This window comes from Centruroides vittatus, unplaced genomic scaffold, assembly GCF_030686945.1.
Source record: "Centruroides vittatus isolate TY-2023 unplaced genomic scaffold, ASM3068694v2 contig_488, whole genome shotgun sequence".
NCBI lineage: Eukaryota > Metazoa > Arthropoda > Arachnida > Scorpiones > Buthidae > Centruroides > Centruroides vittatus.
The window spans coordinates 565,869-586,371 of record NW_027122276.1 but is presented as its reverse complement, the minus strand read 5'-3'; the positions used below and the strand labels follow the sequence as shown (position 1 = coordinate 586,371).

General features: G+C 26.3%; 1 protein-coding gene across 2 annotated transcripts in view; it reads left to right on the top strand.

The window, feature by feature from the left end:
- The window catches only part of LOC136978107 (ecotropic viral integration site 5 ortholog-like), a 90,575-nt gene that overhangs the window by 55,940 nt on the left and 14,132 nt on the right, over positions 1-20,503 (top strand). For both annotated transcript variants that reach the window (XM_067273764.1, XM_067273763.1), the window contains exons 3-10: positions 7,180-7,387; positions 9,114-9,413; positions 9,477-9,602; positions 9,713-9,856; positions 13,463-13,552; positions 13,632-13,729; positions 17,416-17,476; positions 17,562-17,615. In XM_067273764.1, coding sequence (XP_067129865.1) covers positions 7,180-7,387; positions 9,114-9,413; positions 9,477-9,602; positions 9,713-9,856; positions 13,463-13,552; positions 13,632-13,729; positions 17,416-17,476; positions 17,562-17,615 — 1,081 coding nt within the window. The remainder of the gene's footprint in view (positions 1-7,179; positions 7,388-9,113; positions 9,414-9,476; positions 9,603-9,712; positions 9,857-13,462; positions 13,553-13,631; positions 13,730-17,415; positions 17,477-17,561; positions 17,616-20,503) is intronic.

Here is a 20,503-nt window from a genome sequence, read left to right as displayed (position 1 = left end):
TACTAGGAGAAGAAGAGCGACAGTCAATGAAATCATTTGGGATTTTGGTCGAAGGTAAGAATAATATATCGTTAGTATCGATCGGGTAATGACACTTTGGAAAAATTACAGACTTGAACCCACTCGTTGACGAGTGAGAGGCGTGGTGGACTGGAAACGGAATTAACGTTGGTAGAACCAGGTTGGTTAACCCCATAACAGCCATATAAGTCTGTTGACCTCATACATTCATTGATAATTTTGTAAGACCCGACAGGAAAACACCTGTGCTTTGTTTTCGGTATTTTATCTAGGTCTGAGTTTGATTCATATGCTGTATTTTGGTCTATTCAATATTGTTCGTGCTGTGAAGCCTGATACACACGTCAGTTTCAACAATATATATATATATATATATATATACTGTATATTATTCAGTTTCCTTTTTCATAAATATGTTGATATGTACATCTTTCCATCTGTGGCCACAATAAGATGCATTTGTATTTTTAATTTTACTGAATAATATATATACGTTTTTATTTAGTATTATTTTGATTATTATATTTCTGAATTTGTTAAATGAGTATATAATGTTTTGTGTGAGTAAAGATGCACATTACATGGTTTGGGAAGAAAATATGCAAATTTTGAACATTTACAGACCTTGGCCCCATAATTGCTGTCTTCCTCTTTTGTCTATTGCTTTTCTATGTTGAAAACATAAATTAATGTGAAAATATATTGAACAAGAAATTAGTTTATTAAATACTTTTATAAGAGATTTTAATTTATCTCAGTAAAAGTATTTAATAAATATTTTTAATTTATTGGTCACGGAACATTTTGTTTGTTTATTGCGGGCATTTAAAAAATTTAATCTTAGGTCATCAACATCTGTTGGAAAGGGAACAAATATAATATTAAATAATGGGAAAGTCAGACAAATTATATTACAGGGGTTTAGTCTGTACTTATTTACTAAATAAATTGTCCTCATTACTGTTTAAAGTGGGATGAGTCCTTGAAACAAGTTTCCAACATTTAGCTTTGTGCTTTGCCTATAATTTTAGATTAAGTCTCATAAAAATTATTTTATGGGAATCAATTACTTTTTTCTTATTTGATTTAAAAATAAATAAAAGGGGTGAAGAATCTGTGTTGCAGGGGTGTAGAAGCAGGAAAGACAACTTCTATAAATAAAATTTGAATCATTTACAAAAATTGATTTTTAAATACAGGATTTGTTTAAAGAAATAAGTTTTATTTGGTTTTGTAATTATTTTAAGCTCTATTAAATAATCACTCTTTGTCGTATTTGAAATTTAATAATAAGAAGATGCAGTTGTTAGCTTAATATATCAATTTGCTATTAATGTATATATTGGAGAATGAGTGAAATTACAACTTATTAATTAATAATAATAATTTTTTAAAACATTTGTGACAATAAATTGGTCTGTTATGACTTACAAAATTTCTTCTAAGTAATATTTAATGATTACAAATTCAATTATATAGTGAAGTTGTTCTTGAAAATTTTCCACTTTAAGAATGCTAAATTTAAAATGCCCTTGAAATGAAACACTGACTGATAGTAAAAATAATGAGATAATTAAATTTTGAGTAGATTCTGTAATGATAATTACTATAAAAGAAAAAAAAAATAGTTGCAAATAATTTAATATCAAAAATTATATATTTTTTATGATTAAGTATATAAATATGAATATACTTTCCTCTTAATTATTTATAAATTTACAAAGTTAAAGTTTGATGTAAAGAATAGATTAAATAGTGTATTTTGTGATGTTAATTTTTTACATATTATATAAAGATTATTAACTTGATATATCTGTTACTTTAATTTTTAATATTAATTATACTTACATGTTTCACTAAAACATAATAAATGAGAAAGAAACATGCATGTTTATTTCTTAATTTAAGTACATATTTCTGTTTTTCATTTGATTTGTCATTTAAGATGTTTTTTTGTTATGCTCTTAGAATATTTTCCCAAGAGAAAAAAATTAAGAATTTCATTTTATATTATTCTTGTCTTTAGATATGTTAGGAATTAAGTTCATATAAAAATGGCATAACATTAGCTATTAGCAAAAGAAAGTGGAACAAGCAGCAAACAGGTAGTGAACCCAATTACTAACAAAAGTACTGTATAGAATTTAAAAATGGCCTGAGCATATGGTACAGTGAATCAGTTTAGGATAAGTAGTAGTATAGTTTTTATTGTTTTTATACGGTAATTTCTCGTATTCATTTATCATTTTGTTTTATAAAATACTGTACTTGATAGCTAATAAAGAATGATGTATTATAGTAGGCATTATAAATGTTTATTTTTAAACTTGTATAAATATAAAAATTGAAATATGTAGTAGTAAAAAGTTTTTATAGTGCATTTTTGACTTACGCAATTTTGGAATTAATATTTAAATCAGATAAGAGCTAGACTCTTTGTAGAAGTAAACCAAAAGAAATTTTATAAAGAAATCTATTGTATGCACCACTAATAATATAAATAGCCACCTGCTGTTTGTCTAATGAAAGTGTTCGTTGTTTAAAGATTTTTCTCATGTCATAGAAATTTTGTTGTGATTTTTAATCTTACCTTAAGAAAAATAATAATAATAATATATATATAAGTAAAAAGATAGATAGATTGGATTGATAATATTTCAAAATATTCTATTGTTTACATATAGTTTATTGATATAATAGTTCATAAGATGATTATTATTTATTATTCAGTAAAACAAATATGGAAAAAATTCTCTAAAAACTTTAAAAACTTAATAAAATATAATTTTAAAATTTAGAATTTCATTTGAGAGAAAACAAATGAACTTTCTTTATAAAACATGATGGCGAATTGGCAAAATGATGTTAATTTTTAGGTAGACCAATTATGTTCATTCATTTGGAAATAATTGCCCATTGTAATGCACTTTGCTACCCATAAATTGTGATTAATGAAGGAATTTTTCATGTCTTAATCTAAGAATTAGTATTTATAAACATTTTTAAACTACTTTCATGAAAACATATATAAAATTTTAATAATTAGATGTTACTTAAATTTTTCAGTTTTAAAATGTAATTTAAAAAAAATAATAATAATAAATATGAAGTTTTTAAGTTATTCTTGAATTAAATTGTAAAATTTTGACCTTCAGTTTAGTTAGTTATGTTGTATTTAAAAAATATTGCATTATTATGTAGCTGCTATGTCAAATCTGTCTCTTAAATTTCTCATACTTTATGCATCATTGATGTTTTAACACTTTGAATGGGATAATGTGCAATTATCTGTTTCCTTGTTTCATGTTCCTCTTATCATTTAGTTTTTTTTAATTACTTTATAAACCTTTCCTTTACTTGAACATGTAACGATTGATGATACACTAAGAAATGTGTGATGCCCTATTTAGATTGTTGATTTATTGATTAGTCTATATCTTTATTGATTTCTAGTAAAAAAATAATTAAGAATTCAGCAAATTTACACTTTAAAAATATTTTATTATAATAAAAAAAAATGTGGTTTAGATAATTGTTTCTTTGTATACTTTAAAATAAAAAATTTAATAAACCTATCAGCTTTTATACAAGTCTAATTGTTTAAGGAATTTTAATATTTTTTAATGTTCTAAGAATTTCAATATTAGACTTAATATATACAATATATTTGTATGTGCACGAATATTGCCTAAATTTTAAATTTTTGAAAAGATTTTAAGAATTCTTATAAGAATAAGTAAGAAAATAGTTAATTTTAATGATTAATTAATTAATATTAAACTAAATTATACCATTTTAAAGTAACTTTCCATATTTCAGAATTTTTAATATATTATGATAAAATGCAGATATCCCTGTATAACACTGTAGTTAGGTTCTGAAAAAATGCTGTGTTATGCAAATCCATGCTGTACAAAACATAGGATTAGGTTTCAAAAGTTAGCGAAAGTATACAGTAAGACTCCACTTAACACTGATTCAATATAATGCAGTCTGCTTTGAAGCCTTAAAAAAAAGCTCAAAATTTACGCTGGTTTAAATTATCACAGCATTTCATTGATTCATATATAATACGATTGTTTACGAACACGAACCAATCAGCAAAAGATTGCAAAAAGGTGTACTTTCTATAAATCTAGTTTGTTTGGTGTAATTTTGGAAAAAGTATAACATCATGGATGCCATAGGCAATATTGGCTTTGCTTGGCAAGAATTAACTGATAAATGCACAAACAAAGTGTGTAAGAAGTTCTAACAATGACCTTCAAGAACTGGCAGAACAAGGAATTCACGTAGAACTGGAAAATAGATTCTGAAAACGAAAAACCCAAAGAATTTTTCTATAGATTTTCTTAGTAAAAGTTTGATAATGGTAACTGAAATCATTGATCAAATTGTAGTGAATGGTCCAGAATTTGAAAGGAGTGCAAAAGCAAAATGAGGGGTTTTGGATACGATCTTCTGCTTAATGAAAGAAAAAGTGACAAATGAAACTTTACAACTTTATTGCAAAAAAAAAAAAGAATTTCAGAAGAGCCAGGACCTTCTTCACAAAAAATAAACTTTACATTTCTGTGTGCATATGTTTGTGTGTTATTTAACATATATTATTATACAAATTAATATAAAAATAACTTAAAGTACAATTTGGTCGTGCGTTCCCCTATCCCTATTTTCTCTGTTAAAATGACCTCGTTTAAAGCTGTTTCATTTAGCGCTTTGTCATCTAAGAATGCATCTGCTGCATTAAGCAGGGTCTTACTGTACTAGTCTTTTTTTTTTGTAATTAAGATAAATATGTTTGTTAAAGCAATCAATAATTAACTAACATTCACAATCAAAAGTATTGCATGTTAATATAAATTTTTTTTATTCACTGCTAAACATTGTTAAATGAGGAAGTTTTTTTTTTTGCAAAATATTATTTGATCGATCTTGTTGACCTTGATCAGAAATATCAACAACTCAATTTTTCTCTACTTCTTTCATAAAATCAGATATTTTCATTTGTTTGCATTTGCCTGAGATATCTTTTATAAATTAACCATTGTATGTAATAATTTTTAATTTATTCCTTAAAAACAACATGACAGTCTTTCAGGTTCATTTAGAGTACTATTGCCAACAACAGCAATGCCTGGTTTGTAGGAAAGCTAGAATTGAAAGCTAGGACAAGGAAGAAGAAAAATTGTATAATCAGTTCTCATTAAAGAAAACTAGACAAAACAACATTGGAATTTTTAATATTCTAAAATCCATGGACAAATATAAGACATGCATGCTTACTTGAATAAAAAAAATATTGAATGACTGGTTTGTACTTAAAAATTGGGATGTTTTGTGTGGGGATGTCTCCAAATCTCAAATCATGTTAGAGCAAAACTGTGTTGTAAGAATGCTGTGTTGTATGAGGGATACCTGTAAGATGTTTAATATTTACTTTTAGAGTTTATATTTTTAATTTTAGAATATCTCATCAATATTTCTTAAACAAAAAAAAAAATTAATATTTTTAGTTTATTTAATAAATTTAAATAAAAGTTTTTTTTTGTATGATAAATACTTTTTTAAATAATTTGTTTCTTTATTTAATCTTTATTTTTAATTTGTTCATAAATATATTGTAAAAATATATATGTAATTTTCCAGCTTAGTATAATTTTTAATTTTTTTTCCTAATATATGACTTAGTCAATTTGTTTATAAATAACAAAAACAATGGATAAGAAATTGGAATATTGAAAGTAGTATATTTGGTAGACAAGGCTAAAAGTTTCATGGGAGGAGTCGATAAAATCAGAATTTTGGGAGGAGTAAATGACTCCTCCCAAAATTCTGAATCATTTTACATAAGAATTTTTTACAAGTTCGACTGATATCAAATTTTAAGGTGTGTGTGTGTATATATATATATATATATATGAAAATCTAATTAAAGAATGAAAAATGAAAATTATACTTTCTAAAACTTTTTAATTAAAAAAAATGTTATAATTAAACTCTACAATAAAGTAAAATAATAAATGAATGCTCTACACATTGTAAATGCTATCAGCTTTGTACTTACAAATAAAATTTTCAAGAAACATACTTTTGAAGAATCCTTACAATTTTTTCAGATTTTATCCATAATTGACAACATAATTACTGGCTGCAATTATTCATTGACAAGCCATAATTTTAAGTACAATTAATGCTAATTAAACTCTTTTCATGTATATTTAATTTTCATAAAATAATGCAAGTATTCAAATTCAAAAAATAAGCAGAATATTAATTATTTTGTATAAAAACACATGAAGCAGTTTTAGTTTTTTCCCTCCTTGTATATGATGAAACTGTGACTTGACATTATATTTAGAGTAATATGATTATCTATTGATAAAATTTACATATCAAAACTTTTATTGGTCTTATTTCTTAGGAAAAAAGAATTCTTAGAACAAAAAAATTTTTAATATTTGGTTATCAGATTATGTCAATTAGAATATTATAAATGAATTTTCATTAGACATACAATCAAAGAAACATAGTGAAATTTATTATTGAACTATGGAAAAATGCTTTTTAGAAGTTTTAATTCATATAGTTCTGTCTTGCATTATGTTGTTCATTTAGGAAATGAATGAAATAATGTAAAGTATTTAATAAACTATTAAAAATTTGACTATTAAATGAATATAGCTTATAATAAGAAATTTCAACAAGAAACAATGAAAGTAATTTTAAATTAACTCTTATTTTATTATGATATTGAGGAAAACTGAGTAATACAGTTGAATTTTCTCTTAACATCTTTATAAAATACATTTTTATTCATGATATGAAAACTTAAAATTCTGAAAAATACAATACAATAGAATTCACTTATTGTAATTGCTTTGGGCCTCTTATATTGATGATGATGATAACCAATTGATAACATTAAATAGGGTAAGTAAAGAAGGTTATGGTTAGTGAAAATTCTTGGTTTTGTTGACTCTGACATTAAAAGGATATATTAAGACAGTTTGATAAAATTAAAGTTATATATATAATTTTTTTTTTTCTGTATTCTAAAACTTTTATTTTGGTGTTTACCATTTTTTCCCCTGAGCAGTTCAAGTTTGTTATTTATAGTAACTTTACCTAATTAACTTTAATATTTCTGTACAACAGGCTTTTGGAATCAGATACCAAATCTTTAAATTCATTAGCATCTGGGCATTCGAGACGATCCTCTGATACCAGTCAGGTATCGGTTACTTCAGGAACAAGCATACATAGCAATGGTCAAGAAGATGAGACAGAAGATGTTTGGATTATGTGGGGAAGAATTGCCAATGAATGGGATACATATATCAAAAAGAAGAGTTCATATGTTAAGGTACAATAAAGATAAGAAGAAATTTAAAATGTTTTTTGAATTTCATAGTGAATAAATAGTCAATTTTTGATGATTTTAAAGTTTAATTATATAATTTTTAGAAATAATTTCATTGTAGTATATTATAATTTTACAAATAGTTTAAGAATGTTTATTTAATAGAAAGATTGATATTAATTATTTAAATGATTCGTTTAAACAAATCATTTAAATGTTTAATATAATAATAAACTTAATTCAATATTATTAACTTAATATAATATTACGTCTAATAATAAAAGATATATTGAAAGAATGTTGAATAGAGCATTCTTCAAGAAAAATATTTTGAATATTTTGTGTAGAATTCTGCATTTGAATTGTTGAACTTTTTTAAATGTAATATCATTTGCACTTCTAATTTTCTTATAGATAACTAAGAAGTAAATAATAGAATAATTTATGAAATTAACTATTCTTGCTCCCAATATTATTATGAATTGAAATCTGATATTAATAGTGTAAGGTCGTTTTTAAGGAAAGAATTTTGTGATTGCATTTTATCATTTAAATCTTTTAAATGTTGTTCTATCTTATACAGTACATGTGTGTATATATTATATCTGTAAATTTTCTAAGTAAGTAAATTTTTAATTTTAGTATTATATAAATGATTATTTTTATTAGATTCAGTACCCTCTAATCAATAAAGAGCATAATTAATTAAATTATATTTGGGACACAAATATTTACTACAGAAGACAAACTTCTTTGAACTGAATCATTTTTTTAAAAATTATAAAGTATACAGTAGTTTCATACATGTGGCTTACTTCCAAAATTAGATCCAAAATTTTCGTAATCTCAATAATTGAAAAGTTTATTAGTTTAGAATTAATGATTAATTTAAACTTGACTTAAGAAGCTAGATTTTATTGACTGAATTGTTTTCATAACATCTTCAATGATGATGTATTATACAAACATCCTATTATATAATTAATAGGTCTGAATTGTTTGTTTGGTCATCTTTGAAATAATTGGTGATTATAAGTAATTAGAAAATTAGGATAATTCAAGTGCTAATGGCTGTTGTAATCATTGTAGCAAGTATTGTCAGTGATTTTTATCAGCTGTGAAAATACAAAAATATTTATTTTGAATGAATGTTGATTGCTTAAAAAGTATATTTTGATCATTTCTTCAGTTTTAAAATAAATCTTTGATTGTTAAATTAAAAACAAAATATGTACTTGTCATATAATGGTTGCATCCATTGATTATAAAATGTTATTTAAGCAAAGCATTTTACAAAAATGTGTTTATATGAATTATGTTCATATGATGAAATTATCTCCTTTTTAATGCATTTGATAATGCATATTTTGTTACACTTCAATAATAATTAAAATTTACAATATTTCATTTTTACATAAGCATTTTTGTGATTAATTAGTAAACAAGTATGAAGACAATCAACTTCCATTGTATGAATAGTAATAATCTTTAAAAAATAACTGATCAAGACAAGCTTTTATTATATTTGATTGTATAATTGTTTTTACCATTTTAAATACTATTGTAATGTTATATCATCAAATTTCAGTGCATTGGGACAATTCTTTTTGATACTTGATATGCATTTCATTATTTCTAATTCTTGTAGTTTGGCATTATTTTAATTGGTCATTTAATTTTTATAAGATTTTCAAATTACTGAAAGATATTACTTCTTCCTGTGTTATAGGAAATGGTACGTAAAGGTATTCCTCAGCATTTCCGCAGCATCATCTGGCAACTATTATGTAATGCTCAAACATGTTCTGCTAAAGATTTATATGCAGATTACATGAAAAGTGTATCTCCATGTGAGAAGGTAATTTTGAGGGACATTGCTCGTACTTATCCTGAACACGAGTACTTTAGAGAGAAAAATGGTCCGGGTCAAGAGAGCCTGTTTAATGTTATGAAAGCTTATTCCTTATATGATAGTGAAGTTGGATATTGTCAAGGAAGTGCTTTTATTGTTGGCTTGCTTCTCCTTCAGGTACCAATTTCATCCCTAATTAATTAATTTTATTTTTAAAAATAAAATTATATCATATTACAGATGCCAGAAGAGGAAGCTTTTACAGTTTTTGTAAGATTAATGCAAGATTATAAATTAAGGGACATGTATAAACCAAGTATGGCAGAATTGGGTTTAAGCATGTATCAACTTGAATGTATTTTGCAAGTAAGATAAATAAGAAATGTTAAACTTATCCTTGTACAGATCCAAATTAAAATTATTCATATAGTTAATTTTAGCTAATTTCTAAAAGTTATATTTAAATCTGTTTATAGGAACAAAATACAGAATTATATAGACATTTTCAAAATCAGAGTTTTCACACATCAATGTATGCATCATCATGGTTCCTTACACTATTTACCTCCACGCTTCCATTGTCACTAGCATCAAGGGTGATGGATTTATTTCTTTCTGAGGTAATTTATAGGATTCATTAAAAGTAATGTGCTAAAATAGAATAGGAAAATCAATTTTGCTAAATTGTAAGTATATAAAATTAGACTAAGATAAACAACACTTGTTTCCTTATTTAAAATCTTAAATTCATTGTTTTACATTTTCATATTTATCTATATTTATGTTTAAATAAAATAATATGTATGTAATACAGTAGAGCCCAGAAACTCAACTCTCAGTAACTTGACATTCTGTATAACTCGTGTCATTCAAAAAAAATACATGTAATCTAATTTATACTGCTAGAAACTAACAAAGTAGGTTCAAATAAGTTATTTTTCACTGGTGACACTTGATAATAGCATCAATTCCATATATTAACATAGAATATAACCCTTTTATCAAAGTTCCATGATGCAACTGTTCCTAATTTGAAAATAACAACTGAATAGCCAATTATATTAATTAAATTATCAACAACTGTGAGGCAGATAATAGTTAGGGCTTATCAGACCAATGATGGGCACAAATGCTCAGGAATCAAAGTGAAAACATTTAATAAATACAAAAATGACTACATAAGTATGGAAACAGAAAAAACCAAAATGCATTTTGGACTATGAAAATAGTCCCTCATCAATTGGTATTAAATAAAGGTTTTAGTATATTTAAAATTATACAAGGTAAAGATAAACTTAAAACTATGCCTAAAGCTATACAATATAAAGATGGAAATGCTGTTATAACTGTATGAGCAGTAAGCATTATCAGTGTAGATGGGTGTAATAAATCCACATAACGTTGCAGGGTGGCATGACATACAGGGTGCTGATACAAAATGGTTATAAGTTAGTCAAATTATTGATTTACAGTTATGAACTAAAGTTATACATACAGATTATGTACATAACAGTAAGACAATAGAGTTTCAGGTGCTAACATTACAACAAGGTGCTGGGTGCTGTAGTAAGGGAGGTGTGTAACTGTCCACATCTGGTGCACAAGTGGTGACAACATATGATACAATTACAAGTTTACAAAAGTTTACTGATAATGCTTACTGTTCATACAGTTATAATGGCATTTCCATGTTTATATTGTATAGCTTCAGGCATAGTTTTAAATTTATCTTTACCTTGTATAATTTTAAATATACTAAAATCTTTATTTAATGCCAACTGATGAGGGACTATTTTCTATTGGAAAATAGTCCAAAATTCATTTTGGGTTTTTCCATTCCTATACTTATGTAGTCATTTTTGTGTTTATTAAATGTTTTTGCTTTGATTCCTGAGTGTTTGTGCCCATCATTGGTCTGATATGCCCTAACTATTATGCCCCAACTGCTTCACGGTTGTTGATAATTTATTTAATATAATTATACCAAGAGCTAGAAGCAACTTTTGTAATTATTTCGTGGATAGCCAATGTTTTTTAACTTAAAATTTAACTACAAATAGAAATAGTCACTGTTGGTATTCAGACCGAGCAACCCCCCTTTCATTGGGACCAACAGTCCTTTAACCACCCCCTGATGGAAATTCATATCAAACTTTAAATCAATCAAAAACGAACTTTTATCTTTCCTCCGCCGAAGTTTGTTTCCTTTCACAGAGGATTTAAACCTGAGTCACAAAATCTTAATCATCGATAATCGCTATTGGCGATAACCGGCCATGTGACTGAAGGTATAAAAGAGAGATGATAAGAAATTAACGGGGTCGTCTAATCAATTTCGGTTTAAGTGCCCATCTTGAGAGAAGCTCCGCCAACTCCTCCAACGATCCTCTCAACCCGATGATATCCAATGAAAGAAATAATAGCTGGATGAGGTATGACGACCAAATTTTTGTAAACTCTCTCTCCCCCCTCTCTCCCTCGCGTCAAGTGATAGATATCGATATTAATCTTGTATTTGTCTAATTCTGTCCAAAATAAATCTTGTTCATTTGTTACAATGGTGTTAATTATTCGAGTATCACTACTGCCTTATCGATGAACCCACGAAATTCTTCCACTCAACCGAACAAACAATCATTAAACAATTAAATTCCAGACCAGAACTTGCCATCCTTGACTGTGGGCAGGTTTTACCAACCTGTTAACTGAGAAAAAAAAGATACGACTCCATCCGACCTCCCTGTTATCCCATAGTATTTAGTTAATTTGTATATGAATTTGCACATATAATATCTTGAAATACATATGATAAGATTATCTGGAGGTAAATTTTTATATCATTTGTAGTATAGTAATTATTTTGTTAGATTGTACTGTAGATTTTCTTTAGCTCTGAATGTGTTAAAAGATTTTTAATAGATTAATTTGTAGCAATGTATTATGAATTGTGAATAATCCACTGCAAAGTCTATAAAACTTGTCATTTTCAGTAACTTGTTGCCTTTTCAGTCCACATTAAGTTGAGTTTGCAGGATTCTGTTCATATATATATATGTTACAGTAAAAGCCCGTTTTGTCTAGTTAAAACTAGAATTTACTGCTATACATGTTTTGATTTTAGATAAAACTAGTTTTAACTTTTAACATTAGTTAAAACTAATTTTAGCTACATAAATATGTTTGGGGGAAATAAATAAAGTGATGATTGGGATTAAAATATTTGTATTATTTAATACGATATTTATTGAAAATATTGGTCACACATCTGTGTTATTAACATTAATTAACCCTTTGTCCCTGAAGGCACCGATCGATTGGTACCCTGGCTTTTTAAACAAAACTTCGAGGGTACCGATCCATCATTACTTTGGTAAATATTGATTTTTGTAAAATTTATTAACAACAGATATAATCTCGTTCGATATGAAGTGAATAAAGTATAATAATTCATTATATTAGTTGATAGTGGTATAAAATGTTGATTTCAAACAAATGTTTGATATAATGTGCGATAATTTCACAACAAATAAACATACACACATAAGTGTTATATCGAATTGTACAAAACAATATTCTAGGTCTTTCTGGCTCAGTGCCAGCAAACAACTATGTAACTAGACAATGTTAATTTTCATAAAATGTTACAAATTATCAGGTTTGTGTGTCAGTTCTGATATATATTATTTTTTTTTTTTTATAAATTTTTCTAATAAAATGCATTGAAAAATATCGTATTTAAAACTAAAGATATTAATAAATGTAAGTGATTTTTTTTTTCATATAGATATAATGATAATTTGATTTTTGGTGAACTTTTAAAATAATGTCGCCTGACTGACCTTAGGAGGGATTGCAAAATAAATGTAAACAAGATGTCGGGGGGGAAAAGGGTTAAAGCGATTCGAAATTCATCATACACTATAGGAACGTGTTAGCTGAATGATCTTGGTCAAAACAGTTTTTACTAAGCCATTTTGTTAAAACCCGTTTTGTCTAGTTAAAACTAGTTTTAACTCAAATTCATTTTTGACTAGCAGTAAATTCTAGTTATAACAATGACATCCAGTAAAAACTAGTTTTAACTAAAAACAGGTTTTTACTGTAATATATACATATGTGTATATATATATACACATATTTATTTAATTCTGTAATGAAATAATTTTTTTATTTACTGTGTAATAGTCTTAAATTTGATGATTTATCAAATTTACTTTTTTACAAAGGGAATGGAAATGATATTTAGAATTGCTGTTGCTATTCTTCAGTTTTGTAAAGAAGATCTGTTGCAACTTGATATGGAAGGAATGCTTAAGGTAGAACTTAATTTTCAATATCTAATAATTTTCAATTATCAGATATCAAAAATTTGTATTCTTAAATATATATTTTCAGTACTTTCAAAAGGAAATGCCTGCTAAATGTGAAATTGATCCAGATTTTCTTATTAATTTGGCCCTTCAAGTGAAGTTTAATGGAAAGAAATTAAAAAAGTAATATTAATTTTTAAAATGATTGCTTCATTTATGTTTAATTAGTCTGTTATATACTATACAATTTGAAAGAAAAATAATTTAAAATAATTGCAAAATTTTTATATTTAGTGATTCAGTATCATAATAATAATAATAATAATAAAAATAAAATATTACAGAAAATAAAATATTACAGAAATAATAAATACATTTATTATTGCTGTAATATTCTACACACAAAAATTGTCTAATTGACAAAACAGATCAGTAACATCTAATCTATAAAATGTGTCATCAAAGAACAGTAATGTTACATAGTTAGGGTGTTTAATCTGTACTTTTCAATGACAGAATAATAGAAAAGATATGAAATTTTCAAAACTGTGTTTGTAATTGATCATTAAATACCACAATGAAAGTGTGTGTGTGTATATATATATATATATATATATATATACACACACACACTTTCATTGTGGTATACAGTATAATAATGCTGATTTTCTAAAGTTACTCATGGTTACTGAAAATTAAGTGTAGAAATCAGCAATTGAATAGGGTCTGTCATGATCTAAGTGGGTCAATATATCCTACAGAAAAGGAAACTTTAGTATTAAATACAACTAAGAATAACTAATACATTAAAGTATATTTTTATAACAAACTTTTATCTGATGATGATTTTTTCCTATTTTCTATCACTCTTAGACTGATTTTAAAATCCCAAGCACAAAAACAATATATGCTTAAGATATAAACACAATTTGAACAGTAGCTCTGAATTTTAATATCTGAATTTTTTGCATACAAATTTTCTTCATTTTTAAACACCTTAAGTAGTCTAATGGCTACTTCTGTGCCTACTTTAAGATCAAAATTGATAATAATTTTGAATTTAAATCTGTAATTTCCAAAGCTTAAATTCTAATACTATATTAAATTATTTTATTCTTAAAGTTATATGATTTATATTGGATCATGTTTAAATTTTGTATAGATATTAAATTCTTGTGTAATTTACTAAGTACAATAAAATGATTATATAGAAAATTATTTTTCATGTTCTATGAAAACTTTCATCATAGTTTTCTTAATGAAAAAATTGTATAATGTAAATAATTTATAAAATGTAAACATCTTGAGTTATATTACTTTTACAAAGATGGGGAAGTATTTTTTCAAAGTATGAATTATTTTTGGTACTGAAAGAGAGATTAAAATCTATGATAAAAAATTTTAATGTAATAAAAATTTACCAAATTAAAGCATGACTATTACTTTGTCTAGTTTAATAAATTATAAAAACAACAAAGTGAGTCATATTTTGCCATTCCAGTTATGACTGAATTGACTGACCTCCAAAATGCAGATCTTTTATATAAATTAAAATAAAATATTTAACAGTTGAATAATTTGTAGTGAAACCTGTTTTATTTTCAAAAAGCATTCCATTGCAATACATTCATATTTAATTATTTACTTCCAATTTCGGTATTAAAATTATTATACAGTTCAAATCTTATCTTCACAGTTTCTGATATCATAGTGATTTCGTTTTTTTATCTTTTGAAAGAAATTTACATGAATAAAATTGTAAAGTAATTTATGATACAAATTGATTTCAATGAAGATAAAATATGTTTCAAATAAACTGTTTTTATCTTTGTCAGAATTACACATTGAATTTGCAGTGACAAGTATATAGTGTGAAATAAACATAACAGACTGAAATTTAGTCAGTACTTTATTATTATTGTAGCTGGTGAAGAGTGTGGTAGTGAGGTAAACAAAGGAATTGCTTGGTTGGAATAGAGTTTAACGTACAGTATACACAGTAGAGGTACAAAAAACAAGGTCCACATAGGACGGGGTTATCTTATATACAGAAAGAAAGATTTAGTGGAACCTGTTATGTCCTTAGGAAAGTGCCATGATACTCTTACCAACAATTATTTCAGAAATTTGGAAATTGTTTTTTTTTGGAAAACATTCAAGTTTGAAATGGAAGTTAGAAAATATTTGATATAATAAATTACTATGACTATATTTTTAGTCTGTTTTTTTTTTTTCTATAAATAACTAGTAGAAAATAGTTACAAAGATTTTGAATTCTACATTTTATTTAATGTTCACAAAAAATTTTTTTATTTCATTATTTTGTAAGGAAGCAGTATTTTAATATAGACAGTATTAAATTATTTTAAAGCATTTTGTTTTCACTAATTCTATAAAATTAAATTCTAGTTTGTTATTCTCACTTTCTCAAATATTAAAAAAGCTGATCATGATTACTTATGATTATACTCAACTATTTTTAAAATTAGTGGTTTTGTAATCTGTTCTGTAATTTTTACTTAAGTAATCAATTTTGAGAATACCTAAATTATATCAAATTCCATTTAAAAATATAATCATAATAATAATTATTATTATAATATTTCAAATGTCATGCTCAGCTGATTCTGGTGACACGTTATGCTGGACTAAAGTCAAGACAAAGCTACCCAAATAAGTTAACATTAAGCTTCTGCATTATTTGTATGTGTGTCCATGTCTAGAAACTTCCTAACAATGTGACGTGTGTTCAGTATTGCAGCTTTCTGTAGTGACGTGTAAATGTTTTTTATTAAGGTTTAAAGTTTCTAGATTTTTCTGTAGTGTATTTGGTATAGCAGTAGTAGAAGAGAGGAAAATAGGTACAATAAATACCATCCATCTTCTACAGTTGTCTTATTTCTTAGGATATTGGAGTGTACTTGTTGATTTTTCAGTGTGGGTATTTTTCATGTTTTGAGTGTTTGGAATGAAAATGTCTATAATATAATTGGTCTTATTACATTTGTTGATAGACATGATATCAGGTTTGTTGTGATGAATTGTTTTATCTACAATTATGGCTCTCATTGTATATTTTGTGTGTCATTTTCTAATAATGCCCATGGAGTAATTTTTAGTATGGTACTTGGGTGTTTAATACTCTGTGTATTATATTTTCTATTTGATTAAGTCTATATACTGTAAATAGTCTGTGCTAAGAGTTTGCAACCAGAAGTAATATGTTATAGAATGTAGCACTTTCCGTAAGAGTCATTTGTAAGTGGTGTTTTTTGTACTTTAGTGTTTATGATTTGATCTTGAATGGTAACCATAAAACTCCTCAGTCTCTCTAAACAGGCAGTCCCTAGTCAGCCAGTAGTTTGACACAGTTTTGTCAACATAATTCTGAGCTAGGTCAGGTCATAGGCATGCCTGTCATGGAAGTGCCTTTTGGGCCCATGACTGCTTAATGGTGTCTGTTATTTGTGCTGAGCTATTCCACATGTTCAGAATGTAAGTTTATATGTGTATGGTACTGTTTGCCAGAGTTATAGCTTTATGTAATTTTGATGTTTCTTGTTTATTATCATTATTATGATGGTTATAGTAGTTAACAGCAAAAAAATATATTTTGGAAATGCTTTTTAAATTGCATTTACATGTATTAGATTTAAAGTAATGTTTAAAACAAAACATATTTAAAATCTTGATTATATCAGTTGTATATTAATGCTGTTTTAAAGACTTTGAAATGATATTTTTTCAAATTTCAGTTGTTATCTTTCCTCATTATATATATATTATTTTACCCATTTGGACTAATATAGTATTAAATATAATATTAGTGTGAATTGAACATAATTTTTCTTCAATTTCCTGTTGTTTAGAATGGAGAAAGAATACACTCTATTAAAAGTAAAAGAGCAAGAAGAAATGATTGAATTAAGGGTAACTATAATTGAGTTTTGTGATCATATTGATAATAAACATAATTAAAATATATTGTACATTTATTTAAATCTATATTTTTCAGAGATTAAGAACTGAAAATAAAATATTAAGGCAAAGAATAGAAAATCTTGAGCAGGTACAAAGTTTAATTTTAAAATTAACAATGATTAGTTATTTAGGTTTAACTTATACAGTATATATCTTGATTATTAAACTTCATTAGAGTTCATTCTTTATTGCATATCAGCAATGAAAGTGAAATATCAATTCAAAATTTTAATAAATTTTTGTGCATTTTTTTTCCTTTTCTTGTTACTTTCTAAATACACTGGATATTACATTTTTAGTTATCTTATAATTTTCTTAAATTTTTATAGTTATTCTCATTTCAACAGATTTGTACAGTTTAAAGAATTACTTTTAATTAAGTAAACAAACATCATCATCAAACCCAATATATTTTAAAGCTATCCTCCAACTAATGCCATGTATTATCGGGCTAGTAATGGCTATAATATTAATAATAACGCCTAACTTTAGTGTCATATTGTCTTATAAATTATTAATATTACATTCATTTCTAGCCCGATAATATAAGGCATTAGTTGGAGGATAGCTTTTAATTAAGACCAAGATTAAAACTTTATAAATAAGTAATAACTTAGAAATTTTAAATTTTTGTAAACATTTTATTTCATATACAACTAAAACTGGTTTAGAATAATTGCATCTTATTTGTGATTCATTCACTTCAGTGAAGTGTCTGAATCATAAAAAATAACACGTAACTATATATCAGACTGGTTGTGAGAATTCTTAAAGTAATGTTTTAGTTAATTGACTTTTGGCTACTCTACACACAAACTTGGTCATGGTTTTCAAAAGTAGAATTTAAAATTACTCAATTCTTAAGTTAGCCATTGTCATAAATTTGACTTATAGATTAGCATTTTATTAAAATATTTTTTAAAAGTTTAATAAATATTTGATTGCTTAACAAAATACTATTTTCATTCTTGAATTCAACTACTGCTATTTGTTTATCATAACTCTGTTGAATTATAACAATTGTTTACTTTAATTTTGACTAGTTTACATAAATTTATACAATGCATTGCAGATTTTTAAATAATAATAATAAACATCCTGTATCACAAACAAAATATACAAACACATTGAAGAACACGACATTCTTACGAAACAACAAAAAGGTTGCCGTAGAAACCACAGGGGATGCAAAGAACAGTTACTCATAGATTCAGTCATTCTACGGCAAGCACACAAACAACACAGAAACATACACATGGCATATATAGACTACAGAAAAGCATTCGACAGTGTTCCACACAGTTGGCTGCTACACATGTACAAAATACATCCATCACTCATTGCATTCTTCCAAAACACTATGCCAGTGTTCCGCAAACTTTTTGTGTTCGAGGTACACCTACCAAATCAAGAAATTTTAGAGGTACACCAAAGAAAAAAACCAATGTTTATTTAATATATATTTATTATAAAAATCAGTACAATGTTTAATGAGAAATGTGAGCCTGCTTAACTGAGCACAGGAGATCAAAATTTGGAACAGTCATTGATAAGGCTGCTCTCATCTCTTGGTCGATCGTCCTTAGGCGTTCTCTTTTTCTTGATTTAATCATAGTGAGAGTTGAAAACCCCAATTCGCATAAGTATGTCGTGGCAAATGGTAAGAGAATTGCAATAGCACGCTTTGAAAGCAGTGGATACTCATTTTTTATATGCAGCCAAAAATGTGCTAGCTCTGTTTCGGAAAATTTTAGTTTTAATGTCCGATCAGTTTTTAGCTCCATGAATTCTTCCTGCTCGTTTATCAGTAGGTGTCCAATGGAAATACTATCTGAGAATGGATTTCGTACCTAGTCCATAAGTTGCAGGTCACACTTAGGAAAATAAGAGTTCATTTTTTTTCTTAATAGCTCCAAGTGTTTCACTATCAAATCCTGCACTTTTTTCCTGAATCGGCAGCCATGACATTTGGGAACATTTCATTACTACCATTGGTAGCGTGGCTGATCCATAACACCAACTTACAAGGGAACTGTCGGAGTGTCATCTAATAGATTTTAATAAAATTTAGTTAATAATTACGTTAAAAGTATACAAACTCTATGACAAATTTCTAGTATTCACTAAAAGTGTTAATCAGAGTTATTAGCAATCAAATGTCGTACTATTTTATAGTACTTAAACACAAATATGCAAATTTTTAGTAGTGAAGAGGTCGCGGAGGAAGACAGCGCTATTACATTTATGAATGAATTCTAGTTTTCGAAAATGGGAGAATTAAATGTAAATATTCAAAACATTATAGCAGAATTTAAACGTTGATGTGATAATGTTTGACCTACAGAAAATATTTGTAGGCCTAATATTTCAGACGTTGATAAACAGGTAGCCAAACTGCTTTTTAATGCATTTAGCGATATTTTAAGTAGTTATGTAAGTAGAGATGACGAAGAGTTTTGTCAGATGGAAAATAATAATTTGATTATAGATAGGCCTATTTCAGATAATAAAATAACACGTCTGCTTCTAGAGAAAGAAACTGATAATGCAGACACTGACTGTGAATCGGGATATTCAGATGATGAAAAATTCGATAAGAATATAATCTCAACAAAACGAAAAGAAGAAATTCTTCTCTTGCATAAGAAACACCCAAAATGGAAATTACACACATTACAGCAGAAAGGAGCTAAAGAATTAAAACGTTTTAGTGATTTATATAAATGGGAAAAACAATTTAAATCTCGAAAGCATAGAATTGAAATGTTAAAAATCATTAAAGAACATACTAAACAAATGTTTGACGAAGCTCGAGGCAGCTATAAAATTGTTAAAGGAAATCAATTAAAAATATGGGCATTACAGAAATTTCTTCAACTGAATAGTTCAATTAAGTTTACAGCTAGTGATTCTTGGGTTGCAAAATTTAAAAAAGAATATAGATTAGTATCTCGAAAGATTACAAAACTTGTAAAT